Genomic DNA, 26,512 nt, shown 5'->3' on the forward strand with positions numbered 1-26,512 from the left:
TCAATAAAAAGTGGTACTCATACAGAAGTTAAGGACACTAATGTTCTGTGATAGCTGAACACAATTATGTTGAGCGATTTTATGCACATTATATTTTGCAGACTCAGTAAATGTTTAAATGGTCACTTATTTATTTTAGTTTTAAATATGTACTTGTATGTGACTGTTGGTTAAAGGTGGTCAAAATCTGTGAGTTCATCATAAGGGACCTACGACACACGATAATGACCTACATATTGTTTTTATCTTGTATGTTAACCTAGACTAACGAAATTCTTATCCTAACATTGCCCAAGGAAAAACTAGGAAAATGTATCCGAAATGCCACCACCTCTATGAACTGTAAGTACACAAAACTGACAAATTGGCAATCACGTTCACTTGCCATTCCCTTGTAAGTTTCAAAAGTAATGATTACAAAATTACGAGAAGTCGCAATTGCAACAGCATGCAATATATTTTGAACACAAAAAGTGCTGAAATTACACTTAAATTTTTTTTGCAAAATTACGAACAGAGGCTATTTATGATATAAAGAAATGTGGCCATAAAAAAATTAGCACATACAAATTTTTAAAAATCTAAAAAGTGGAATATTTCAGAATTCTGAATTTGCTTGTCAGAATTAATCACTATAATGTGACAAAAATGAACATACTTTAAATGCAATTTCAAAATGGTATAAAACGAGAAAAGGACACTCAAAATTTGGGTCTGAAAATCAGAAACATGTTGAGTTTCCTCTCAAAACTTGCATTTAAGTGATTTAATAAATAAATAGGGAACATAACTCTACATTACAGACTTGAACACACATTAAGCACAAACCTTCCTACACTAAGGTAAGGCCATTATTATGTAGAATGCACAATACTACTTTAAAAATAGAAAAAATCTTATCCCCAAAAAGTGGGGCATAGATTACTGGGATTGGCCAATAAAGGAACATTGGTACATGTTTTGCTAAAATTATCAACATTATCAAGCCAATATTTCTATAGTTACAGTTTTCACAAACCAAAAATGGTAAAGTTATTTCCTGTGCATTGGGGTTGGTCCCTACACAGATTTTCAATCTCTGCCATAATGGAGGTGGTGTGGTTAAGTACCACACTCCAGCTACATCCCCGAGGCAGCCATTGATTGGAGGCTGGGTAACCCTAGAGCTGCTCTATGCAGGGACATTGCAAGAAAAAATGCCACCCAAGATATACACCCCACGAATGAAACGTGGGTCTTGCACATGGTAGTCAGGTGCCATACCAACTGCACGGCCGTGACTTCAGTTACCCTGGGGAGCAAGCAGCCTAAAAAAATTATAATATGCAACTTTCCTAAGACAGAACTCAGAATGTTTCTTTTATACTGGATCAGATTGGTATCTGTGAAGCCTGCGCTACGATGGCAGAGACCCCAGGTTCAAATCACAGCTTGGGTATGGGCGTTCTTTGCAAGTGTCCCTTCCTCAATTTCACCATACCATCACTCCAAATCTTCTCAATTAGCCAACAGTGTCAGAAAAGTGAAGTAAAATAAACCAAATCAAGTGCATTATGTATAAAATCAGGAACTTGAAAACTCAGGTATTATTGCACAGACTAGTTTGACTTGATAATGTTGTATTTCCTATAATGTTAGAAAATAATCCTAATCAAATTAATTAATATACGCTTGTGTAAGCAATTCTCAATACAAATGAAATTCTAGAAAAGAAGTAAATGTATTCAATAGTCAGAGGTTAAGTGTGAATGCAACATTCAAATTAAGTATCTTCTGGTGATTGTCAAATCTATGGGCAAAGCACATCTCTCTTTCATGCATCATTGCAAGGAGAGCAACCAGATTACAAGAAAATACAATGTCATTCTGTATATTCTAAATAAGAGTTCCAGCATCTTCCAATAATCTCGGTTTAGTTTCATAAAGAGTGTCCCATCAAGAACACCAGATTTGAATTGCACCATTGTCTTTTTGTTGTTGGGTTGCTGGCACTGCTTTAATAAATTTAAGTACTGTTGTCTTTTATTTGTTGTCATTGTTATTGGGTAGGTGCTACCTTACACATCTCCCACGAGATGATAGCCCTGCTGCATGAGAAATTTCTGGGCAGAGTTCTTTTATGCAACGGCGACCAGAACTGGCCAGCAAAGTCATATGACCTGATAGCCTGTAACTTCTTCCTCTGGGGTATGTGAAAACGCAGGTTTATGAAGCCTACCAGAACTCAGGAGGAAATTTGACATGTCATCAGCCAAATTGAGGAGCAAATTTATGTAAGAGTCGTCAGCAATTTAATTGATAGTGACTGACTACATGCAGAGCAAGTCGTGAGCACATATGACAGATATTGTTTTATGTACTTAACTAGAAACATGTACCCTTTGTATTGATGTATAAATTATGCCATTACATGAACATAAATTTTTTTTCATGATATTAAATCCGACATTCTTGTTGAGACACCCTTTATGTGTCACACCAGGAATTTTCGCTAACGCTGTGTGACACACACGTCACAAAAGTGTTTCCGCATAGTATTTTATTTTTGAAACATATTGTGACTCAGGCAATGTTCGGAGAATGTTTTGAGTGCTTATATGAGCCTCGAGGCACATCATGAGTAATTATTAAGTTGAGCTGATTTTGGCTATACTTGAGGGGGAGGGGACAGACCTTAAGATATTTTTAAATTTTCTTTTCATGAACTTTGACATTTTGTTTACAAGAATGGTGCTTGAAAACAAGTTTTACCAAGGAAACATGTCCTGTGAGAGCCTTCTGAGTTTCCTTTTCACAGAAGAGTACTAATGAAACATGGGTGGGGGTAGGAAGTGTTTCCTATAGTAGACAGTGATCGACAATGCTGGATATCCAAAAACCAATAACTGCTCGAAGGAGGGAAGAACTGGCTTAGTTGTGCTATTTTTATCCCCTTGCAACAGCAAAGAAGGAATTCAGCCTACTTCAATCGAGGTCAGACTCGCAAGGGAGCTTCTTTGGCAAGGGTGGACATTTACCCACTTCAGCTTTGACTTTTGAAGATAACAGATAGATAGTCTTGTATGTAGTTCAGTGGTGTAAGGCAGTCCTGTGTGGTTTATGTTTCCCCTCCAAGACGAGTAAGGCATACAAGATCTCACGACCTGGTTTGCCATCAAGAATATCCCACTCGTCCCAGCATTGCCTAAGTGGGGGGCTGACAAAATTAAAATTTTGTATATATATATAAAAAAAATGTCTTCTTCTTCTACCCGATAAAGGGAAATTGTGTTTCTAGACCAAAGGCTTATAGCCTAATCTGTACTAAACGAAGCTAGGTATAATGTCTAAATTTAGGATTCATGTAGTTTCCAAGAAATAAATCTTTACTTAAAAGAGGAATGGGATTCATTAATCGGTACGCTATAGGCAATTGGTGTATCGGTAAAATAACCAATAATTTTACCTATCTAATATCTCTATAAATATCTTGTAACATAGTGCAATATTCTGCCTTTTTGTTATAATTTTTATGGATATAAACATATAATCTTCATTCACTGCTACTTTTTCCAAAGTAACTCTAAATATGCAGCTTCTTTTGCATTGCAGTCACCTGGTAACACACATTTATTAAGGAGGTCAATGAACCATTTAAGTTCTTCACGGACCATTCTGAATTTTATAATGGATCTGTAGAATATTGGTTTATCTGTAAAGGTAAATTTTATGTCTGTACTTTATTAGTATTGGGCAAAATTTCATATTGACCCATCTCTAATTTATAACCTTGTGGAATTTTCAATTTCCCAGCGAAAACAAGCTCGGTGTTGGCACAGATATCGAGAAAATCAGCCCCTGCATTTAAGGGTTAAGCAACATCACTCATAAAAGTAATTCTCTAAAATGAGTCATTTTACTAATTTACATGTAACAGTATAAAATATACTCACTTATATTAACACAAATTAAATAGATTCACCAGTACTAAATAGGTACTGGAAAATGTAGTTAGGGATGGACTGATAAAGTACCAATATAAAATTACAAATGATCCTTGAAGAACCTGAATGGTTCATTGACCTCTTTAAAAAATATATGTTCACAGATGATTGGCATGCAAAGGCAGCTGCATTTTTAGGCATTTACTTAAAATAAAAACTAGGGCATGTAAATTACATGTTTATATCCACAAAAATTATAACAAAATGTCACCTCATCGCACTAAATTACAAGATCTTTATGAATATATCAGATCTGTAAAATTACTGGTAGACTGATACACCGATATGCCTTTATCATCTGATACTTGTAAGAGTACCAATTAATCTGTTCCATACCTACTTATGCACAGATAGGTTAATGGGGGACTGGGCCTACAGTTTTAGTGTGATCCAAAACAATATGTACTCCTACTGGCTATCAAACCCAGGACCCCTTGATTACACAGTGACAAAGCTACCACTACATTATTGAGAAGGTACTTTCCCTTGTTTTGAAAACGATGCAAGTGGTATATTAGTTTTTTCATTGCACCCACCCCTAAACAACATATCTTCACATTTTTAAAGCTTAAATTATAAATTGTATTCAAAATTAGTATTCATTCTAGATTTAGAAAAATACTTTTAAAATATGAGATAAACCACATGTAGAATTTTCACAGAAATAATCCCCATTCTTTGAACTCCCAACCAAAATATAAGCTGTGCTTCAATAACCGGAGATAAACTGTGTACAACATTGAATAAGAATGGTAAAACCCACATTAAAAATTTAGCAGAACTTCTATTTGATCACTCACAACAAGGAGATTGTTAAAATATTGTAGTTTGTTCACATAAATAACAAAGTGAAATTTTTGTGACTCAAAGGGAATCATAATGTTGTTTTGTTCAATTTTTACTCAATATTTAAGCTCGCTTAATTTAAAAATAAATTAATTTTTGCAATTTGATTGTAAAAACAATGAAAATTAAGTTAACAAATCAGTAGATTAGTTCATCTTGATTGTAGCATTTCTTGCCAATTAATTTACTAGTTTTAAACTGATATCAATTGTATCACAAAATTTCAAGCAAAGACCACTCTCTTCTATGAATGTTTCAGATCTGAACGTGGATGCAACAGGATAACAAAAAAATTATAAAGCTATCCTCTGTGCATTGCATGTGCCATGAAGGCATTTACGGCATGTGGAGGTAGGGCTTAACACATTTTCGATCTTAGTTATGTGATCAGCACCAGCCTCTGGCTGCCTCTACCCACAGTTACCCACTAGGTTCTCATTGATTAGGTGCAGGTGGAGTTCCTGCTCCATGCAGGGACAATGTCTGAAAAATTCGCATCTGAAATCACACCTCCAAAATGTAACTTAGGATCTCCAATATGTGTGTGGTCCCACTTGGACCACCGCAGAGATGTTTCTATTGTGCAAGACAAATGCCAAGACCGCATGAACTGCTCAACTAACAAATTCAAATAAAATTAAGTTAGCTAAATATCCCTTTCAGGTTATTCCAATATACATTCACGGCTGGGTTCGAAACTGGACTGTGATATTTAAGTGGCAACTAATGCATAACAATTAAGTACAAAAATGTGACAACAATTTTAAAGAAATTATTACACCACATGCCAGGACAATCACATCTGACTTACATAGGAAACAGTATGTTGAATTGATTGAATGATTGATTTGTTGTTTCAAGTTCACTTCATGCACAGATAGGCTAATCGGGACTGGACTCTCAGTTAAAAGTGGGATCCGAACCACTATGTGCCTCCACCAGGTATCAAACTCAGGACCCCTCGATTACAAGGCAATGATGTTACCACTATGTCATCAGAAAAGCTAGGAATTAAGGCTCTACTTTGCTGTATGCTGTTTTTAAACTACTGACTCCAAGGTAAATCAGGTAATGTTATTTGTCAATGTTTGATTCAATTAGTAAACCATCGAACAGAAAATACGTATATAAAAATAAAGATTTATTTTTATGTGTTCTATGGGGTCACAAGACATGAGAGGATACTTAATTTTTATTTAAGGTGTTCATTTTGCCTCTTTCTTTCATGCTATTTGTCAGGTCATCACTCACCCTCATCACTGTGATTAAACAATGTAGATACAGAAATGTGACAAAAAAGTCATACAAAGTAATTGCTCAAAGAAACTTAAATAACTGCCCAATTACCTGAACACATCAAATATATGTATTCAAAACACATCAAATATATGTATTCAATTCTCATATTAAAAAAACAATTACCCACAATGTAAATAAGATAAGAATGGCTGCCACTGAAAATGGTGACTAAATACCAAAGGCACTTAATCACAATTTATACATTTCTCATTGTTCAAGGGACCAAGATTAAATAGGGAAAATGTAATATCTGGGAACACAAACAGCATAATAAATTTTGAATTGAATGTCAGTTTAGTAAATTTGTAAGGTCTTGTTGCAAAGGAATTGTTGGATTTTATTTGATTTTTGTTATTTAGCATCACTTTTCAGCCACTTTTTGGTTAACTGGGACGATGAGAATGAGTAACGATATGATGAAAGTGATGGACACTCACAAAGAACACCCATGCTCAGGCTGGGATTCGAACCTGGAACCCCTGGCATCGTGCGCACTGTGCTAACCACTCCATCACTGAGGTCGGCTGGAATTATTGGAGCTTCAACCATCATTCATTACATTTCACCTGTGGAGTTCAAACATTATGGTTATGGCATGCTCTTTGCTTGAAATTCCATATCATAATTGATTTAAGTTTCAAACTTGTTATCCGTCACTCAATATTGCTAGTAGTATGGCCGGAGGCAAATGTAATAGTAGACTATCAACTGCAATTTCATTCTCGTTTTTTTACACTTTGCATATCTATAAGGGAAGAAATTGTACTGGTGCTACAATATGCATTGTCCTCTGCTTCACTGGCACTTTCTTTCAAATCTTGAATCTCACATTGCATAGAGCAAAGGGAATGAACACAGTCTGACATTCTTCTTACTATTACATTTGCCACCGTTGCTTCAAATATCATTTACCTTCTATTTGAATAAACATAAAATCGTGGAAACTAAAAACTAAAAGCATGCATTACTGTCACCCTGAGATATGCCAATCATGTACCTATTACGTATTTTAGTTAATTGAAAATAAACCCCTTTCTCTTTGCCATTAAAAACCTATGACTTATGTATTAACGGAACAGGGATATGTGCTTTCAAATGTAATACAGATTTCTTTATGGTCTTTAAATCCTCCCAACCCTTAAATTACATTCAGATGTTAATATTATCCTTTATACTCTAGTAACTTTAAACTTAAAACTAAAATTTTTAATTGAATACCGGTACTTACTCTTGCACTTTGCGTCCCTCTTGGGCCAGATGATATCTATTTAGAAAATAACCAACAATTACATCATCCATATCTAATATATCAAGTTTATAAATACCCATTTCTATTCTAAAATAAGCTTAGATAATGCATTTTAATGGTAACAATCACAAAAAATAAATAAATGAAGAAAAGAAAAAAATTTCAAACTTACCACTCCACTTTTGTCTACTATTTCCTGAATGATGCGGCCATTTTTTCCGATAACTTTTCCCACTAATATTCGAGGAACTTGGATAGATTCTTCACTGTATTCTAACATACTACGGGCTTTTTTCACAGCTTCAGCAGTCTGAAAGCCAGAAAAAAATAAGAACCTGTACTTTCCTCTCTCCACCAACTTCAGCATAGGACATATGGAGCATTCACAATGGCTTTTCTTAAAATACTTACTTGTACAATTAACATCCTCAAGTTTCACATTATATAGGGAGATTTAACACTGAAGCAACAAGCGACAAATGCCACTTTGAGGATTTCACCAATCATATATAGTCAAACCCCTATTTTACGTTTTTCAGGGGCCCATAAATATAAAACTTAAAATGTGGGAAAGCATAAGGGAGGGGTGAAACTTAAGTGTCAGTAAGAAATGACTAAATAATAGACTTTTTAGGAGGTATAGTGTGTCAAAATTTCTTTAACAACAGGAAAGAAGTATGATTATGAATTTCTAAGGAAAAAAGCAAGACCTGCTGTCAAAGTCAATTAATTAAAGTCTGATTAACTGAGGACCCACTTTCGAGGGTGGGAACGGTGGAAGACTGCTTGTAACTAACACCTATTAGATTCAGCTTATGCATCTGAGTGTGTTGGATCTCCATTTACTCTGTAAACTGGTAAGTACCGTGCGTCCATTTCGATCTTCAGCCGAGAGATCGGGAGAAGCGTGGCGGGCGGCACTGACGGAGATGCCGACATTTGCGGCCTGTAATGCCCGCTTATTTTTATGGACATATGCAGACATTTATATAAATATTGCAAAACGAGCACTAACCTGTGTTATAAGAGTACGGTTTTAATTTTAGTAGCTTAGTGGCTGTATGTGCCGATGATTTTGACACGCCCACCTCTTTTGAAACACGGCATAGAGGTTTGTTTGGAGAACGTTCTAATGCTGCACCAATATCATCGAGTTTTGCTTCGGTTAAAATCCGTCGTTTTTGCTTAGGTGTTTTAAAATTTAACGATACAGTTTCTCGTAATTTAAGGACAAGATGTCTAACCGTATCTCTGTGTGGAGTTCAAACGCCTGGGAATTTCACGTGAACCTTGCGGCTGGCATTCCAATCGTCTCACTGACACAACACACATACACACTGCAATAACACAAACAAGTAACTGCAAGTAACCAAGAATAACACTCTTGCGCACAGTACGAAATTAACACGCTCTTGGTTTACATTGCTCGCCACTATATTCACAGCTCTGTCTTCATCTAGTCGCAAAGGAACAAAAAACTCAAGCTCAGAGATTTCGGATTGCAAGGAAGCTCACGAACACCATTGACTTTTAACGGTTTCGTCTACAGCGTAATCTTGATACAGTGTTGCACATTCGAAAGCTCCAAACGATTCCCATCGCCACAAAACTCTTTCAAGGATATAAACTTAAGCAGGACGTTACTGGTCAAAACTATGATAAAAATGTTCTATTATGTATGGCTCTTAACATTGTTTCTAAAGCGTATTTATTTGTGTATATAAGGGCAGAACTTGGATGAATTACAGATGATAAATTATAACACAGGTTAGTGCTCGTTTTGCAATATTTATATAAATGTCAGCATATATCCATAAAAATAAGCATGTATTACAGGCTGCAAATATCGGCATCTCCGTCAGCGCCACCCGCCACGCTTCTCCCGATCTCTCGGCTGAAGATCGAAATGGACGCACTGTAGTTGATAATTTTGGAAGTCCTGGGTAATTGGAGGGGGATGATCATTTATAGATGGACATCAAGCATCTTTATATACTGTAATCAAAGTGTCCTGAAGACATGCAGATCCTACTTTAAGCTGCATATGTATCCTGTCCCAATCAACCCAACAGCATTAAGTGAGCAGGATTTTCAAAAAGGAGGGGGATGAGGGTTACGTATACTTTATATAGTAGTCCACCCTCACTTTGCCATTTTTCCTGTCTTTGACGTTGCTTTTTTCTCTTACAAATACTGGCCAAAGGGAGGGTTATAACCCCCACCAACCCCTCTTGGGCACACCACTGATTGTTATTTATATCCATAATAATCGATGATTTATTATTGGATTTAGAAGTCTTGCGGAGGGCAAACACCCCTTCCACCAAGAGGAGTTTCTCCTTAAATAACTGTGTAATTTTAGATGTCACAGGAAAGGAGACGGGAGATCGCTTTTCACCTTTATGTTAATTGGTTAAGATGTCTTGTGTAAGGGGGCCCACTTCCATACGAGCAAGAAAATCAGGGGAAGAAATACTTGGCACTTTTCAGTAATTACAAGAGTAATGATGATACCATAGGGGGCATGAGACTACCCGAAAAAAAAAAAAAAACGTGCACTTCGCACCATGCACGCATATATAGGCGGATGTGAAAGATGATATGATCAGTACCATGCTCCGGCTACCTTTACCCCACATATTCTTTGATCTCTGCCAACTTGGAGATGATGTGATCAGCACCATGCTTGGGTGGTCTTTACCTGGCAATGTTGACCCCAGGTACACATTTATTTGAGGCTGGGTGAGCTCCATGTGGCCGCTTAGATCACCCACCCCGAGAATCGAAATCAGGTCTCCAGCGTGGCAGTCAAGACACCCTACCGACTAGGCCACCACGGCTGCCCAGAAAATGAGAAAAAGTAAATAAATATGTATGCTCTTTTAGCCCAAATATGCATTTTAATGGCACTTAGATGTGCACTAAAATTTGCTGCTCTCAGAAAATATTGTCACACCCTTCGTTTATTCACTCATTTTTCCTGGGCCCGTCACGGTACAACACACAAGTCACATCATATGCATAGAGAAAACATCTGTCCGAACATCCCCCCCCCCCCCCCACACAAATACAATTGATTTGACAATAATATTTTTCCATCAGTGTGTAATATATCGCCCTATCTGCCCATAGAAAAAAAAATCACTTTAGCTTGTACATTTTCAGCTTCATTCTGATAACCAAATGATATAGCATTCGTGAAAAAACTTCAGATTAAAAAAATCAGCTACCAGTGGCAGTTTGTCCAGATCGATGGGCAAATTTCTGAGAGTTTCTGGTCAGTTGTGATAAACATTCTCCTTGAGCTTGAGTTTTCTTTTTCTTCTTTTTTCTTTTAAAAAAATACTATTTGTATTATCGTTTTGATACTATGTATTCGCCATTACAAAACTTGGGGCAATCAGTGACATGTGGTGGTTTGCCAAGATCGACGAGTGCTAACGGATGGGAGCTGGCCAAACTTTGAAGAAAAAAAAAATCCTCTGTTGCTTCCAAAAATGGGTACACATCGACATGTTTACCTTACCGAACGAAAGCCTTGGAAATTCTGAATAAAACGAGCCCTCGTTAGCATTTATCGCGTTATTACAACTTTTTTTTTTAAAAAAAAAACTTTTCCAACATGTTACATTTTGCTTAAGATGAGGCCTGTCCTTGGGGAATTCCCATGCATGACGAATCTTTCGTCATCTGCCTCGAAAGGGCTAATGTACGTATGTAAAAAATGAAAAATCAAAATGTACATCTTGCCTGGTGGCAGATTTTCGGGCTCACAACCGAAGTTCCCTGGTTTGATTCCAGGCATAGGTGTTATTTGTGAGTGTCCCTTCATTAATTTCATCTAATGATCACTCATCCTCATCATCGGGATTAGACAAGTGGAAGAAAAGCGACGCTAAATAACAAAAATCAAATACAAAATTTACATCTTATCCCCCAGGAGGTAAATTGTTTCCGCACCAAAGGATTACTTTTTCTATCATCTTTTTCTTACAAAAAAAAAAAGAAAAAAAAACCTCGCTAGAAGAATGTGACACATTGAGATAGATTAAGTTTTAATACCGGGGTTTCTTGATTACATTTATTTGGTGTTTGAAAGTGTTATAATTTATTATTATAGATAATGAAAGTAAACTAATATACATGATTTGATTGACTAAATTAATATTAACTAGAGAAAAATAATGAAAATAACTAATTTGGAATTCAAATATCACCTATTGTTGAATAGTCTTCATCAACCCGGTATCTAATGACAAATGCACATGTCACAACATGGTCGATCTACATTTCAATGCCACATAAAGTTTCCTCTACAGTGTACTTGAACGTCTCTAAAGTTACATCATACAAAAACACATTCATATGTCCTTTTCACCACTTTCAAAAATGCTGGGTTATGCAGCAATAACACCAAGGGAAACTAAAACGGCAACTTAGTGAAGCATCGTGGCTCGCAAAAAAGTGGGGAAATTAGACGGTAAGATACAGAAATATTTTGAGGCAGTCACATTATTGTACGCTACATATAAAATGAAATGCAAATTTTTAAATATTGTCACATTTCTCTTCGCTTCTTGAGATGTGTTCATTTTGAATCAACCTCCCCACCCTCGCGGCCTGTCCTCACCCTCCTTCATCTGCAAAAGTATTCCGGAGTGTGAGGATGCCTTCATGATGTCACCATCCGGATGGTGAATACCTCTGGATAATAGATCCGCTCCTCTGCGACAAGAACACGTATTTAATCACTTCTCAAAAATTACTTATACTTCAATGTTTAGATCTATCAGTTAAATAGGAATACGTTTTTCCAGGTTACATAAAATTAAATGTCTGGTGAGTTGCGAGTGAACGGCATATGATGGCCGCGCCGTTCACAAACAGCTGACGTGGATTGATATGTTACTCGAAGTGAGACTGTTTGTTTACAGAGGGTCGTAAAGTTCGTGATTCCGACTTTAGATCCAATCGTATTTTCTTAGGAATCTAAACGACTCCCATTGAAGAAAGAGTGCAGTTATTATCCGGTATGGCAAATCCTTCTTAATTTTTTCCATTTCCAATGCTGCAATAAGAAGAAAGGAAAAGTTTTTACAAACAAGTCCCCCCTCCTCTGAATTTGTTCTCGTGAACTAGGAAGGATTCCGTAAATGTGAGGGCAAAGAACCGAATAAATTTGTAAATTTTCCATTCGCATTTTTGTTGAGGGGGAAGGGCGAACAAAGACCCCTCAGTCACAGACATTGTGTCCAAACTAGGGAAGGCAGCATTTAGCGAGAATCAGTTTGGCAACTGTGTGCTTGTTGTCTGATCCTGAGGCAGGAGGATCGGCCCATTTCATCTTCAAAGGAAATGCAAGAAGTGCCATTTTCCCTTCCTGTCCATCAAGGAAGATATGACAATTACAACATGTGTGCCTCCTCCACCCCCACCTGCAAGGAACCATGCCTCTTTGCTCCCTCCTCTCCCATCAAAAACCTAACATCTGGAAATTTAAGGTCGCAGGGTGAATGAAACACCTGCAAAAGGAACGGGAAGAAGGGAAGAGTTGCATGACCAACAGACCAGCCTTCTGGCAAATTTTACATCAGCACTCCTTGGAAAACGTATAAAGCAGGAAACAGGAGAGCGAACGTAAGATCAAGGTGAATGACCTATTATTGAACACAGTCTTTTGCTGGGACCTGGATGGCTGAACGTATTATGCAGGAAAACGTATAATGCGCGAACGTGAAATCGGGGTTTGACTGTATACAGTGTGGCCAGAAAGTCGCTTTACACTGTACTTTACCCGGTTGAACGAATACATTTGTTACGAACATTAAATGAGTTTCTTTGAGGAGTTGCACCACTGCCTACCGTGCTGCCCTTGGTGGTGGCAGAAAAAATGTGGGGGCATTCCGGGCAACTCGTGATGGCAGACACAAGTGTTTTCATTGTCAATGAGCATATAACACTTGTGTGTGAGCCGATGAACATCGAATCAGAGGAAAAACAAGAGGACATCACGAACGATGAGCTCACACAATGTCTATTTCTTTGCGAAAGGAAATCCGAGCACATTCAGCCTCATGTCATGGGTTGGGCAGAGATGACAGAGGATCACCTGCTTGGTCCTTCATTTTTCGATGGCTCTGCACAGTTATCTGCTTCCACAGATGACGGCAAAAGGAATCGTCAACACCGTATGGTTTCAACAGGAGGACGCACCACCATATTTTGCTTTGATTGTCCACAGATGCCTGGACGAAATTTTCTCAAATCAATGGATTGTACACGAGTCAACAGAATAGCCGGCTCCACTGTCTTGGCCTGCAAGAAGCACTGATATCAGCACACTCCTCAATGCACTCTGGGGTCTTGTGAAAGAAGAGGTGCGGAAATGCTGATACTCAGACAAGCAGTTGAAAGATGTAGTTTGTCCAGCACTTCAAAATGTCACCTGCGACAGGCTGTTGCAGATGAACAATCGGACATGGAGGCACATAAGGGTATGCTACGAACATGGAGAAACCCACATGGACATCTTGGATCCATGGGAGTCAAGCTGTGAACATAACCAAATAATTCAAATTCAGTGTAAAGGGACTTTCCGGCCACCCTGTAACACTTGGTAGTTTGTCATGAGGTATGATGTAAAACATTGCTGTTTGGTTCATTCCCAAGTGTCATAAATTCCATGGCGCTTATCACTTCCGTGTGTAGTCTTCCATAGTGGTACATGAAAACTAAAAGCATGTTCAAACCTCTGGTATGTAAGTTTTCTTCTAAATGGATTTATCTTGATATGTTTTTTTCTGATCACGTCCTCTGTTCACTACAAGAACGAATTCAATGTAAATGAATACATGTGGCTTGTAAGATATCTTTATTAGAAATAAGATAATACAAATTAATAAGGAACACTTGTTAAGGAACGCTAATTTCTTGTTGGGAAATCCGATGGTAAGACACCTGCAGGAAGGCCAAGACGAAGGTGGAGGGATAACGCTGAGACGGACCTAAAGGAAATCGGTAAGGATGGAAAAGATTGGGTTGATCTTGCCCAGGATAGGGACAGATGGAAGGCTTATGTTGTTGCAGCAATAAACCTACTTTCGGGTTTAAGAACAGAGGCCTGCACAATACCTGGAGCAGACCCGTTCGCGAGACATCGCTCCTGAAATGCCATGCAACCTGCGCAACACCCTCGCTTGAGCACCTTGCCTGACCATCTGCCCAGATCGTTCTTGGCAGGTATTGAAAACCCACCGGGTACCCGCAGTCGTAAGATACCTAGTAGGTCTCAGTGCGTTCATTCAATCAACTGCACGCCCCTCCCTCTGCATGACGTAGTTGCTTCGAGTAGAAACTGAACCGGGCCCACACCGTTCTGCAGTGTTGCCAACTGCAATAGATTTTCACTACTTAAAAAAGGGAACTCAAAGCTTCGTAAGCCACATCACCAATAAAATGAGATTTACGAATGTTGCTCCCCCCCCCAACACACATTGAAATAGGTTTTCCGTGGCACAGGATCCATAAGTATATGTCGTAAACAACCAATATACGTGTATATATAGTGATATAGGGCAGGACAAACATGTCACGTTCGACGCTAAGGTCGCGAGTCGAACAACACACTGTTCTACTGCGAACACCAGGGCCGTAGCCAGCCAGGGGCATTGCAGTTACCCTCGTTTGGGGGGGGGGGGCAAGTACTTGGATAAACGTGCCAACAACAATCACAATAATAGTAATAAAGTAGCATGAAAGGCATTATTATCCTCATAAATCATGCAAAAAGGGGGTAGAAGTCGGTTCTCACGCATTTGTGTTGGAACAGAGGATTATAAATATTTATTTTCAACACGTCAATTTCACATTAGCTAATAATGGAAAACAAGCACACAAACTGTTTATGAAAGAAAGAAAGTGCATGATAAATGCATTCCGAATGTACATACATATGGCATGTAAAATTTCCATCTACAATATTTTCTTTTCACATGGAGCGATGTATTACATAATCAATTCATCCAACTTGTAACAAACCAACATTAATAACAAATAATATCACGGGCCGCCATAGCATTCTCTGTTTTAGAACTTTTCTCACTTAGATCGTTCGGCGCTCTGGGCCGACTCCTGCTACCCCTTTGCTAAGGCATTGAACTTGATGAGACTGTATAATATTTTATAATATATTTCTACTTTCATAAAATTTGAAATCAAGGGGTTGCAATTACCCCTCCATTCCCCCTCTGCAGGTGCCCTTGGCCGTCTGGAAGGAAAATGCAAGAAAAATATGAAAATTAATTCCATTTTGAGTACCCTTTAGCCCTGCTACTCTTTAATTCTGCCAGCCTGTTTTTTTTTTGTACTTTAATGTTTGACCCCCACCCTGACCCCTCCGCTAGACTTAATTTCCGTCCAAGGTTGTGAGCAATGCACCCTGCCCCCTCTGGTTGCGCCACTGCGTGCCTGGTTAAGGCACCATGCAATGAAAAACAATTAGTTTTCAGTGAGGAGATTTTTGTTTGCTCGATCATTCATTTAGATAAATGAAGCTGTAATATTGCGTGCATTTCATGGCAATAAGATAAAAACTGCTTACGCTGAACTGAAATCGCTAAGTATATAAATTCTCCTTGGAGGAGAGAGCTCCTCCTAGGACTTCGTAGGATTTCGGAGCTACGTAAGTAGGCAACACTGGCTGCAGCCGTCCACGTGGTGATGAAACACCTGGAGCGACAAGCTGCCGGAGGGCTGTTTTCTTCCAGCAGGTTTTGCAGGCTCCCGGGTCTTGTTGAATGCCCAGTTACCTTGTAAGCGCAGAGTGCCTTGAAGACCAAGAACCCGGGTAAAGATGCAAGTCAACTCGTTGCCGTGGGCAGGCGAGCAGGTATACCTGTCCTCGCAGGCAAGCTTGCAGTGGGTAGGTAAAGGCAGACTATGCAGGCCTCTATTTAAGAAGGCTACAGAGTGAGCAAGTGAGTTATTAAGGAACAGCTGGAGCTTTGGCCAAGTCAACAAATCAGTTTCCAAATTTTCCTCTTCTTTGAAAAATAGCGATGATATTCCAATATGTGAAAAATTATATCATTAGAATTACTTCTTGAGCATTCAAGTTAATCTTCGTGTGGTTTGCTTTCACTACTTTCAACATATTATCAATAGTTTAATAGAATTATGTAGTTAAGAAAGTATTGAAAGCAAATTGTTGCTGTCTTGGTAGCCAAGAGCAGTGCACTTGCCTCAAGATCTCGTTACTGAACTTTCTGAGTTTCAATCATAGTTAGGGAAAATGTTTAACTACACTGGAGATATTCATGTAGACGACTGTACGAGGGCTAGTCAAAAAAGAGTGAGAATTATTTTTTTTTTATCACACAGTGAACATGCAGCAGTAAAACAAATTTGCGCGAGAAGAACGTGTCTCGTGGAATCTGCAGATAAAATTGCAAGTGCGTATGCACATTCGTCTAGCAACAATGTGCAAACAACAACACGAATCGTCAGAAGTCGCATACGGAAAATGGAGTCTGTTTGTGAGGAGCAGTACACAGTTTTGAAATTTTGCGTCGCATACGGAAAATGGATTCTGCTTGTGAGGAGCAGTACACAGTTTTGAAATTTTGCGTCAGTCTGCAGAAATCCACCACTCAAGCATACAAAATTTTGCAGCAGGCTTACAGCAAAGATGTCCTTCCACAATCAACTGCATTTCGGTGGTTCAAACAGTTTAAGGAGGGCTGTGTTTCGACCACAAAGCAAAGCGGTTCGGGCGCTCCAGCCACCGCAGTGAACGAGATCATGGTTAACACAGCTGCCGTCAATGTTCGGGAAGATCGCCGAATAACAATAGATGAAAGGCGGACATGTTACACATTTCCCACGGTAGTGTGTTCACCATTCTGCACGATCGCTTGCACATGAGACGTGTTATGTGCTACCTCAACAGAAGCATGTGAGAGTGGAGGTGTGTCGGGAGCTTCAGCATCTGGTAGAGGAGTATGGCGAGGCCTGCCTGAATTCCATCATAACTGGTGACGAGAGTGGCTTCACCACTACGATCCCGAAAGGAAACAGGCGAGCACAGTCTGAAAATCACCCAGTTCTCCTATGCCAAAGCTGTTACATCGGCGAATAAGGTAATGGTGATCACCATGGTGATTCGACTACCATGGAATGGTCTACCAAAATAAAGTGGCTCCCTTACCACGATTACTGGGCAGTATTACGTAACAGGTTTGAAGACCCTGGCTGAACAGATCCATCGAAAATGCCCTGATCTGCATCCATCTGGTTGGTGCCTACACCAGGATAATGCATGCCCTCATGTTTCCAATATCTGGCTCAACAAAACATTGAATGTGTCCCGCATCCTCCATACAGCCTGGATCATGCTCCGTGTGACTCTTTTTTGTTCCATTCATATCCATTTCCCATTCTTCCAGTAAGTCATGCCTTTCAAAACTGCCACCTTTCTGTACAAACACTACAAAAGTACTGCATAACACAAAATGCCACAGATTTAGTTCATACTACAGGGAGATGGCAACGATGAAAATGATGTTATAAATAGCACCATAAAAAAGTTTCATTACTCTACTATAATACATCTCGGTGAGCTAAAAAGAAATCGTTTGTATGGCATAAATGACAAAAATTATCACACTCTCCCAGGGGTAAGGAGGTTTAAGGGTACCAAAGTAACATCAAATTTGTGCATGTGACAACTTGCTACCATTGGTTACTTTTAGAAATGAGAATGCTAGTTTCTTGAAACAGTCATTGCAACTAGATGAAAAGCTACAAAAACCCAAGTTTTCCAGAGGTTGACAAAGTTCTAAGTCCATTCTAGGCTTAAACATGCTAATTAGAATTGGACCTACAGTTTCAAGTGGAATCTGTACTGCAGTGGAATGAAAATTTAACACAGGGTACATTGAATACAAGGCACCTTTACTACTACACCACCAACCTTATCTAGCAATGGAACCTAGGTCTCGAATGAAAATTTTAACACAGGACATATTGAATACAAGGCAACAGGTTTACTACTACACCATCAACCTTATCTAGCAATAGAAACTATGTCTCTTAATCTCAGTATAACCCCATTTTGAGTTTTAGGATATTCTTTTCTGTTCGATATAATTAGTGTTGAGGTTTTTTCCTTTGAGCTCACATATGATCAATGAAATGTCATTTGAATTCATGAGGTGCATTTTTCCTACCCTGTTTTGTCACAAAATACTGCGAAATGAACTGCAAAATGCGAAATAGACTCCTAAACATGAAATTTAGAGTTCAATTCACAGGTGCGACACTTTCCGAGGTCAGAATTATCCTGTGAGTTATGCAATTCATGGAAAATTGATTAATTCTGCTGTAAATATTTGAGAAGCAAAAATAGACCCCTCTATACAGGAATAAACTTAATATTCTGGTAATGACATAAATGTGTTATTAGAAGGCGTTTGTTTATCTTGAGTAGTAAGTGCACATTTTAAATAAAATTTGGGATTATATTCACATTTTTTAAAACCAAAATGTCATTTTATATACAGACTTTTCACCGCTTTAAAAGCGAAATTTTATTTTATTGACAGCTTTTGAACCCAAAATTAACTGTTTTCGTACCAAAATTTTCCTCTAACAATTCTACATTTCTCTCCATGTGCTAGACAACAACATCTCAAGTCACCATCGCTAACACAGAGCCGTTTGAATAAAATTTTAACCACTGTGAGCTGAGGGATTCCAAGTTCTTGTGAAGCACGACAAGTTGATTTCCGAGTACTGCGATGAAACATGGTGCACACTGCACCCACAGTTTTTTCACTCACAGCAGACCTACTTGTTCTGGGCATGTCACTAACACTGCTACAAACTAAAAAAAAAAGTTTCCTGGGCAAACATTTAATAGCCTGTCTTGTCCACATTTGGTGACAGTTGTATAATTTACAAGGAGTCAAAAATATCCAGCACATTGGATTGTTGGAAATGGCAATATTACATTACCACGTACTCCTGGACTTTTCATGGGCAATGTGAAAGACCAGTGTACCAAACTCATGCAAATAGCACACCAGAATGTAATGCCATCACCATTGTTGGACAAATTCTGGATTTGGTATGGACCAACTTGGAATACTGATCTGATGCATGTGTCTCGAAAAGTGTACATGTCTGATGGTGCAGGCAATTCCCCAGGCAAATGTCCGGTCACTGTCGGAGTGAACGTGCATGGTGCGATTGCGGAATACTCACAGGACAAAAAGGAATGATGGCAGTGATCGGAAAGGGGTCACATTATTACAGAGCAGAGCCAGAGATCATCAAAAAGGAGGGGGGGGGGGGTTCAAGAGACTACATGCACGAATGGGTTAAGTTCCATCTTCCCTTGCATCTTAAGCTCCACTGCCATTCTCAAACTTACGTGAGTGAGTATATGTTAATCCGGATGACGTTTCGGAGGTAAATACTTCATCCTTCTTCAGGTCTAACTAGAAATCTAGACATCGGACATGGTGTCACGTGAAATAGTGTAAAATAGGGATACGGTTGAAGGAATCAGCAAAAAAAAAAACACTTAAAAATCCCTACCCAGGTAAAACATTCTAAAAAATACTCATATTCAAAACTATAAAACTAAAAACCAGGTGCCACATGGCAGCTGATGAACTCCCCTCCAAAGTGAAGCACGTGGGTAATGGTCTACACGAGTAGAGTTGGAGATTACCTCCTCCCCCACGAGACTGATTCCCCTCAACCACAACGTCACCAATCCAATGAGAATTCGAGTTCTTCCCCTACAACTCTCAAAAATTTGGCGGTGACATGAAAACCCAACTTAGCGTAATTTTACCAGCATTATCCCATTTTCGAAGGAAATTTATCCTATTGAGCTTATTGCCACTTCCTGTGCATATATGTGCTGCTTCATATATGTTCCGGTCCAATTTATTACTACTTTTCTTAATAACTTCCCTTTTTATAATTCTATGCTTGCTCTCAATAATTTTAATCTGTTCAGGTCCTTACTTCAATCGTAGTCCTTTGGGGGGACACACATGAGCGAGTGCAAAGTCATTAGAGCTAGGACACGATAGCCTTCATGTGCAATGGGCTATTTTGGCTACTTAAGTTCCTGCTTTCTTTTGGGAAATTAACTGTTCATAAATGAAGTATACATACACGAGGGCTCAGTTACGCTCATTGATTCAATGCATATTTCATAATTTCCTCAAAAATCTCCAAACGTATCAACAGTTGGCACTGAGTAACTTGAACAAGGATGTACAGTTAACAATAACAAGCTATAAATAATTGCAAAACAGAAGTACTACATGATATTTTGAACTTACCTCACCATAAATTTTAAATGTACAGGAATTTTCTTCCAATTCTATATTTGTAATACCTTCCACCTTCCTTGCTTGCTGGATGTTTGCACCATGAGCACCAATTGCTAAACCCATTAAGTCTTCCCTTACACTAAATTCATCTGAGTAACTGAAAAAAAAATAATTAAAGGATTAGAAATCTCAAGCAACAAAAGTTATTACAATCTGAGTATTTAAACAAGTCACTATTTAATTTGAAATAATTTATAAAGGAGTAACAGAGCTACATTTAAAGTGCCTTTCTTAACCTTGGTGGCTATCTTGGAAAGAAGTAAGAGCGCATGGTCAGGATTTAGACACGCAGCTGTACACTGACTTGCCACTGGACATGTCAATGCTTCATTATCCAGATAGCTGGCATCCAGTTTGCACTTGTTTGTGAAGTGTTAAGGTGTTAACAAGTGTTTTAGAATGTTTTGTTTTAGTTTGCGTTATTACTTGTGCTTTTCTGCAGTCTAATAATGCCACACTATACATAAAATTTAAAACAAATTTTTATGTCATTATGAATTCTTGTATGGAAGTTAGGAGTAGTTTTGCAGCAGAATTTCCAGATGTTCCCGTTCCACACAGAGAGAGTATTCGGATACTTGTGAACAAATTTAGGGAAACAGTGTCTGTTCTTGGAAAGAAGCAAAGGGGAAAATGATGTGTGATTGCTGAGGAGAAACTAGATGAGGTTAGAGAAAGATTTAAACACATATCACAAATCCCTTCAGTGCCTCGCACAAGAAACAGACATTTGCATGTCATCTGCATGGCAAGCTACCAAGCTTTTAAACCTGAAATCGTACATTAGAAGAATTGAAAGAAAACATCTGAAAGAAAACATCAGGAGAGTAACTGAAGCAATTTCGGAAGAGAAACTGATGTGTGTTAGTGAAAATTTCCTTAAAAAATGTTGTAATGAGTGAAAACAGGAGGACATCATTTCCAACACCTCTTGTAACAAGGTACATGCTCATTTTAATTTAACTGTCCATGTAATTGTACGAGCTTATTTCATTACATAGCTAGCTGTTCCACTTACGTGGATGTTGCATCCAGTTTGCCGGCAGATGGGTTCTTGTTGACCGTCGTGCTAGCCATCGCTCTGCGGACACCTTGGCTAAGAAAGGCACTGTAATAAGTAAAGTTAGTTTCTAATAGGGATAGACCGACATCAAATTTCTGTGACACTGCCAATCAAGTACAATATTCTACTGATTCAATAGCAAATATTTCATGAAGAAGCTGAATGGTTCATTCAACCTCCTAAATTCATATATCCAGGTTAACATTTTAAAAAGCACATCATATTTAGACAGGAAATTTTTGATATTCTACTGAACAAATATAAAATATTGCAAATGTTCCTTGAAAAACATGACTGGTTCATTAACCTCTTTAATTCAAGTACAGTCAACTCTCGATACAAAGGAACACTTTTTTGCAAATATTACGACATTGGCACAGTTAGGAAAACTTATGAAATGGGAAACGTTATGAATGATACACGTATGATCGAAGTTAACTTTTGCGGAAGCTTGGATGACAAATCATTAAGCAGGTTGACGATCTTCAGTTGGCCTATGTGGCTTTGATTATCTCTAACAGTTTCGCTTTTTTATGAAGTGTTACAGGGAACAAAGAACATGTTTTGAATGAAAGCGGTTACCAGAAGTTGTCGTCTACAAGGCCAAGAGTTGCTCACTCACAGGAACCTGCTGAACTCTACGTCAGAGCTGGACACATGGTCCAGACTTGAAGGCACACGCATCAATATTTTGGAACATTCCTGCGATGTTCTCTAATTTCTCAAGGTGGGGTACTTATTGATGTAAGAGCTTGACCTGCCATATACCTAGACAAAGACTGCAAGTCCAGCACAGCCATTTCGATCTGCTCCCCTCCCCATCCAGTTGTTAGCAGCTCTTAGGACAAGGAAACAAGTCAAGGTCGATTTAAAATAACATCCAAGCACATTCCATCTTCTCTTCTCGTGTATCCAAGAGCAAGCGAAATCACAATGGCAAAACAAGCCCAGCACGTTGGGTAGCAGCCATCGGGTGCGGAGTAACATTGGTGCGCTTGGGGGAGGGGAGGGTAGAGGTCAAGTGTTATTGGATATCACTCAAGCTTGGTGTGGTGGTGTCTATTTTTAGATCAGACCCACTTGCGAGTGGTAGAGCGCTCGTGAAAGGAATGAGTGTGAATAAAACTAGTGCAAAAATAAAATTTTTTGCCCGATTTCCTTCAATTTTTCAACTTTAAAAAAAAAAAAAATTCATGATTCCCGGGAAAGGGTCATTATATAGAGTTTTCTGTATGTAACGAAATGACTGCAGTGAATTTTGCTTTAAAAAGAAATAGTGTATTTGGACATCGACTTTAGACACATTATGTATATATGGATACAACAAATAACAAAATGGCAGAACTTGCGAGAAATTTCAGGCTTTTTATTAGGGATGCACCAACAATTTTTTTTACATAAAGCATCAATGTAAAATTATACATAACCAATACAGATAACCGATATTCTACCAATGCAATATAAAATTCCAAATGGATCATTGACTTCCTTAATACATTACCGCAATGCAAGGCAAGCTGGCATATTTTCTAGACATTTACTTTACAAATGTAAGGAATCAAGATTGTGTGTTTATATCCATAAATATTAAAACATAATGGCAAAATATTGCACTAAATTATAAGATATTTATAGATATATCAGATTGGTAAAAATATCAGTAATTTAACTGGTAAAAGATAAACCAATATGCCTACACTGGCCAATACTGATCGATAGCGTACCGATCAATCTCCTCTAGCTCTCCTAGAATTTATCAATATACAGAGGTTGTTCGCTTTATATCCGACCATTGTCGATTCGGTGCTGCCACCTGGTGTATCATGCTGGAACTAAGGGTCTGCTGGCAGGAGCAGTGTTGTGTCTGACCTTGTAGGTGCGTGAGTGTTGGTAGTGAATGTTATCAAATGGCGCCGAAAATCAACCGGTATTGGGAGGGTTACGTAATGGCCCTTTTCCATGCTAAGTTTTCATACATACGCATTGTGAAACAGTGTCGGGAGAATGGGTTAACACTCGGGGTGACTACTGCAAAAGCTATTTTGACCCGTTACACACAACAGGCTCTCCTTGCGAAACATTCACCCACGAAAACCACCAGGAGAAGGGCTGCAAGCAAAGTGTCACCCGTACTGCGAAGGGGGATCTGTCGATTGGCGTGCCAAGAAAATCCCCCGACTCAACATGATATGGCCCACAGATTTCACCTCACACCGTCAACTGTGAACGAAACAATTCACAAGCGCCTCAGGTTGAAGTGTGTGCGGAAAGCCCGTGTACACCACCTTCTACCGCGTCACATTGCTGAACGTAAGACGATCTGCAGGAAACTGTATGAAAAGTACCTGGCGGGTTCCAAATGGAAGAAAGTTGTCACAATGGATGAATCATATGTCCATCTCGCTGCTGGTGGTGAAATTGACGGCAAGGGGCACAGCAACTTTGTTCGTCAGTGCAGGGAAAGTTTCCCTCGTGTTTTTATGGTTGTGACGGGATTCAGATATGAGGGTAAGTTGATGATACGCTAGGTGGACAAAAACATGAAGGTGAATGCCAGATACTTCCAAGACTCCATTCTGACACCTATCTATCCGAGAGACATCCACAATTGTATGGAATGGACGCGAACCAGGTGATGATCCATATGGACAAGGCTTCGAGTCATACCACCAGAACATCACTACGTTTTTATCAGGAAATGGCAGAGGAATTAGGAATTCGTGTCATTCCATTTGAAGACATTCCTGTGAAAAGCCCAGATGCCAGTCCAATGGATTTTTGCGCATTTGGACTGTTGAAACAACTTCAACATCGCCACCCGTGCACCCTGGATGGTCTATGGAAAGCATGCAGGGAGGAGTGGGACAGAATTCCCATGCCTGTCCTGCGCCGGAGCTTGCTGCAACGGAAACTACGATGCCGGGCAATAGTCCACAATGCTGGGGGTCCAATAGAACATGATCAGTGGTGGCGGCGCGGTATCTCTTAAGGTGACTACCCGTCAAAAATGGTCGGATATAAAGCGAACAACCTTCTGTATTGTATTGGTAAAAATATTGGTAATATAGTACACCCATATCAAGCGCAATGGGGTACAGATTAACCTGTCCCATCCCTAGCACACATAACCCTGTCTCCTCTTTGCCTCAGTTTACTAGTGAAGTTACAGGACAAAAGGGAAGATATATGGTAGCTACGGCATAAGAAGAGGGTGAGGTCAGATATAGTTTCTGGGAGAGTATGTACAGCACAACGAGTGGGGGAAAAAGACTAAGATGATGCAATTGAAATTATCAGTGTGGAGAAAGAATGGATTATGGAGAGAACAGATGCTGGAGCCTGTGGAGATTGATTAGTATCAATAAAGTACTGATTGATCTTCCCCATCCATAGTTCTTAGTGAATAACAACTTACTTGGAAAATTACACACCAGAAAAATCATTCAGTGCATACCTACAGACTGCTGGCCTCACTCCCACCATGGGAGATAATCCAATCAGTTACAGGGTGATGTGTGGTCAGCACAACGAACCCCAAGTCGTCGTCGTCGGTTTTCTATGACCGGGTTATGCTACTTATTCACAGGTCTCCAATTTTATTGCTTTGGTGGGTGGCCATTGCTCCATATACAGGACAAGTTGTTATACATCCCCCGGGAGACTCAAACCTGCACACATCCTGTAGCTGGAGCCCAAAGCTTGAACCTTAGACCTAACGGCCGTATTATTAGAATAATTAAATCAAGGAGACTTTGTTGAACAAAAGTTGTTCAAAGTTGTAAAAGTTGACGAGATCACTGTTGGGAAACTTTATGGTAAGAAACCTATAGGAAGGCTAAGATGAAGATGAAATGACAATATTAACATGGGCCTGAAAGAAATTGCCAAGGATGCAAAGTGGATTGATCTTACGGAAGCTTAGTGAATGTTTGTGTGCTGCATACATTATAATATATTTATGAGAACATGAAAAATCTTACCCTGCAATATTTTGTAATTTTGTAGATTCTAATTGCCTTGCTGCTTCTTCCGTTCGTTTTAACAGCAGCACTTTTTGACTTAAATTACGAAAGTGCATTTCTTGTAACATTGTTGACCGCTTTTTCGAAGTTTCACTCCTAGACTGTAAAAGAAATAAACACACACATTTAAAAATTAATTACTAATGTCAAAACAAATTACATTTTAAAACTTTTAGTTTATTGCAAAATTAGAAGAAATCAACTATCTACAACTAGTGACTAATTCACCCTATTAAGAAATGTGCAAAAGTAAGTGAAAATCAATCGATATCAGTGATATTGGCAACAGAAAGTATCAGTTACATTTTAATCATGAGAACCAGTTAAAAAAATCCCATTTTCCCAAGTCTTGGTATCTCGCAGAGTCCACACACTTTCAGACTATTTATCCTGGAAATTATGCAAAATTCAATATTTTAATTTTCTATGTAATTATTGGAATGTAACTCAACTAAATTTAAGTGATATATGCACTGACTGCTTTATGTACAGTGTGTCCAAAAATGATTACCAGGGTTTCATAGTAGTTTCATTTCTTCATGTGGGGTACAAGGACAAAGCTTACATGAGAGTAAACAAGTTTACATAGTACACTTTTCTCCTTGAAGGTTCGCATAACCACTTTATGTACATGCAAAATA

General features: G+C 38.8%; 1 protein-coding gene across 6 annotated transcripts in view; it reads right to left on the reverse strand.

Annotated features, from left to right (window-relative positions):
* The window catches only part of Fmr1 (synaptic functional regulator FMR1), a 143,363-nt gene that overhangs the window by 58,575 nt on the left and 58,276 nt on the right, over positions 1-26,512 (reverse strand). For 3 of the 6 annotated variants that reach the window (XM_083115480.1, XM_083115484.1, XM_083115479.1), the window contains exons 6-10: positions 25,830-25,972; positions 21,805-21,894; positions 20,736-20,883; positions 7,550-7,687; positions 7,357-7,392 (exon numbers count right to left, since the gene is read on the reverse strand). In XM_083115480.1, coding sequence (XP_082971606.1) covers positions 7,357-7,392; positions 7,550-7,687; positions 20,736-20,883; positions 21,805-21,894; positions 25,830-25,972 — 555 coding nt within the window. The remainder of the gene's footprint in view (positions 1-7,356; positions 7,393-7,549; positions 7,688-20,735; positions 20,884-21,804; positions 21,895-25,829; positions 25,973-26,512) is intronic. The other 3 variants (XM_083115482.1, XM_083115481.1, XM_083115483.1) reach the window with 3 other exon arrangements.

Source organism: Lepisma saccharinum, chromosome 30 (genome assembly GCF_977018435.1).
Source record: "Lepisma saccharinum chromosome 30, izLepSacc3.1, whole genome shotgun sequence".
Classification (NCBI taxonomy): Eukaryota; Metazoa; Arthropoda; class Insecta; order Zygentoma; family Lepismatidae; genus Lepisma; species Lepisma saccharinum.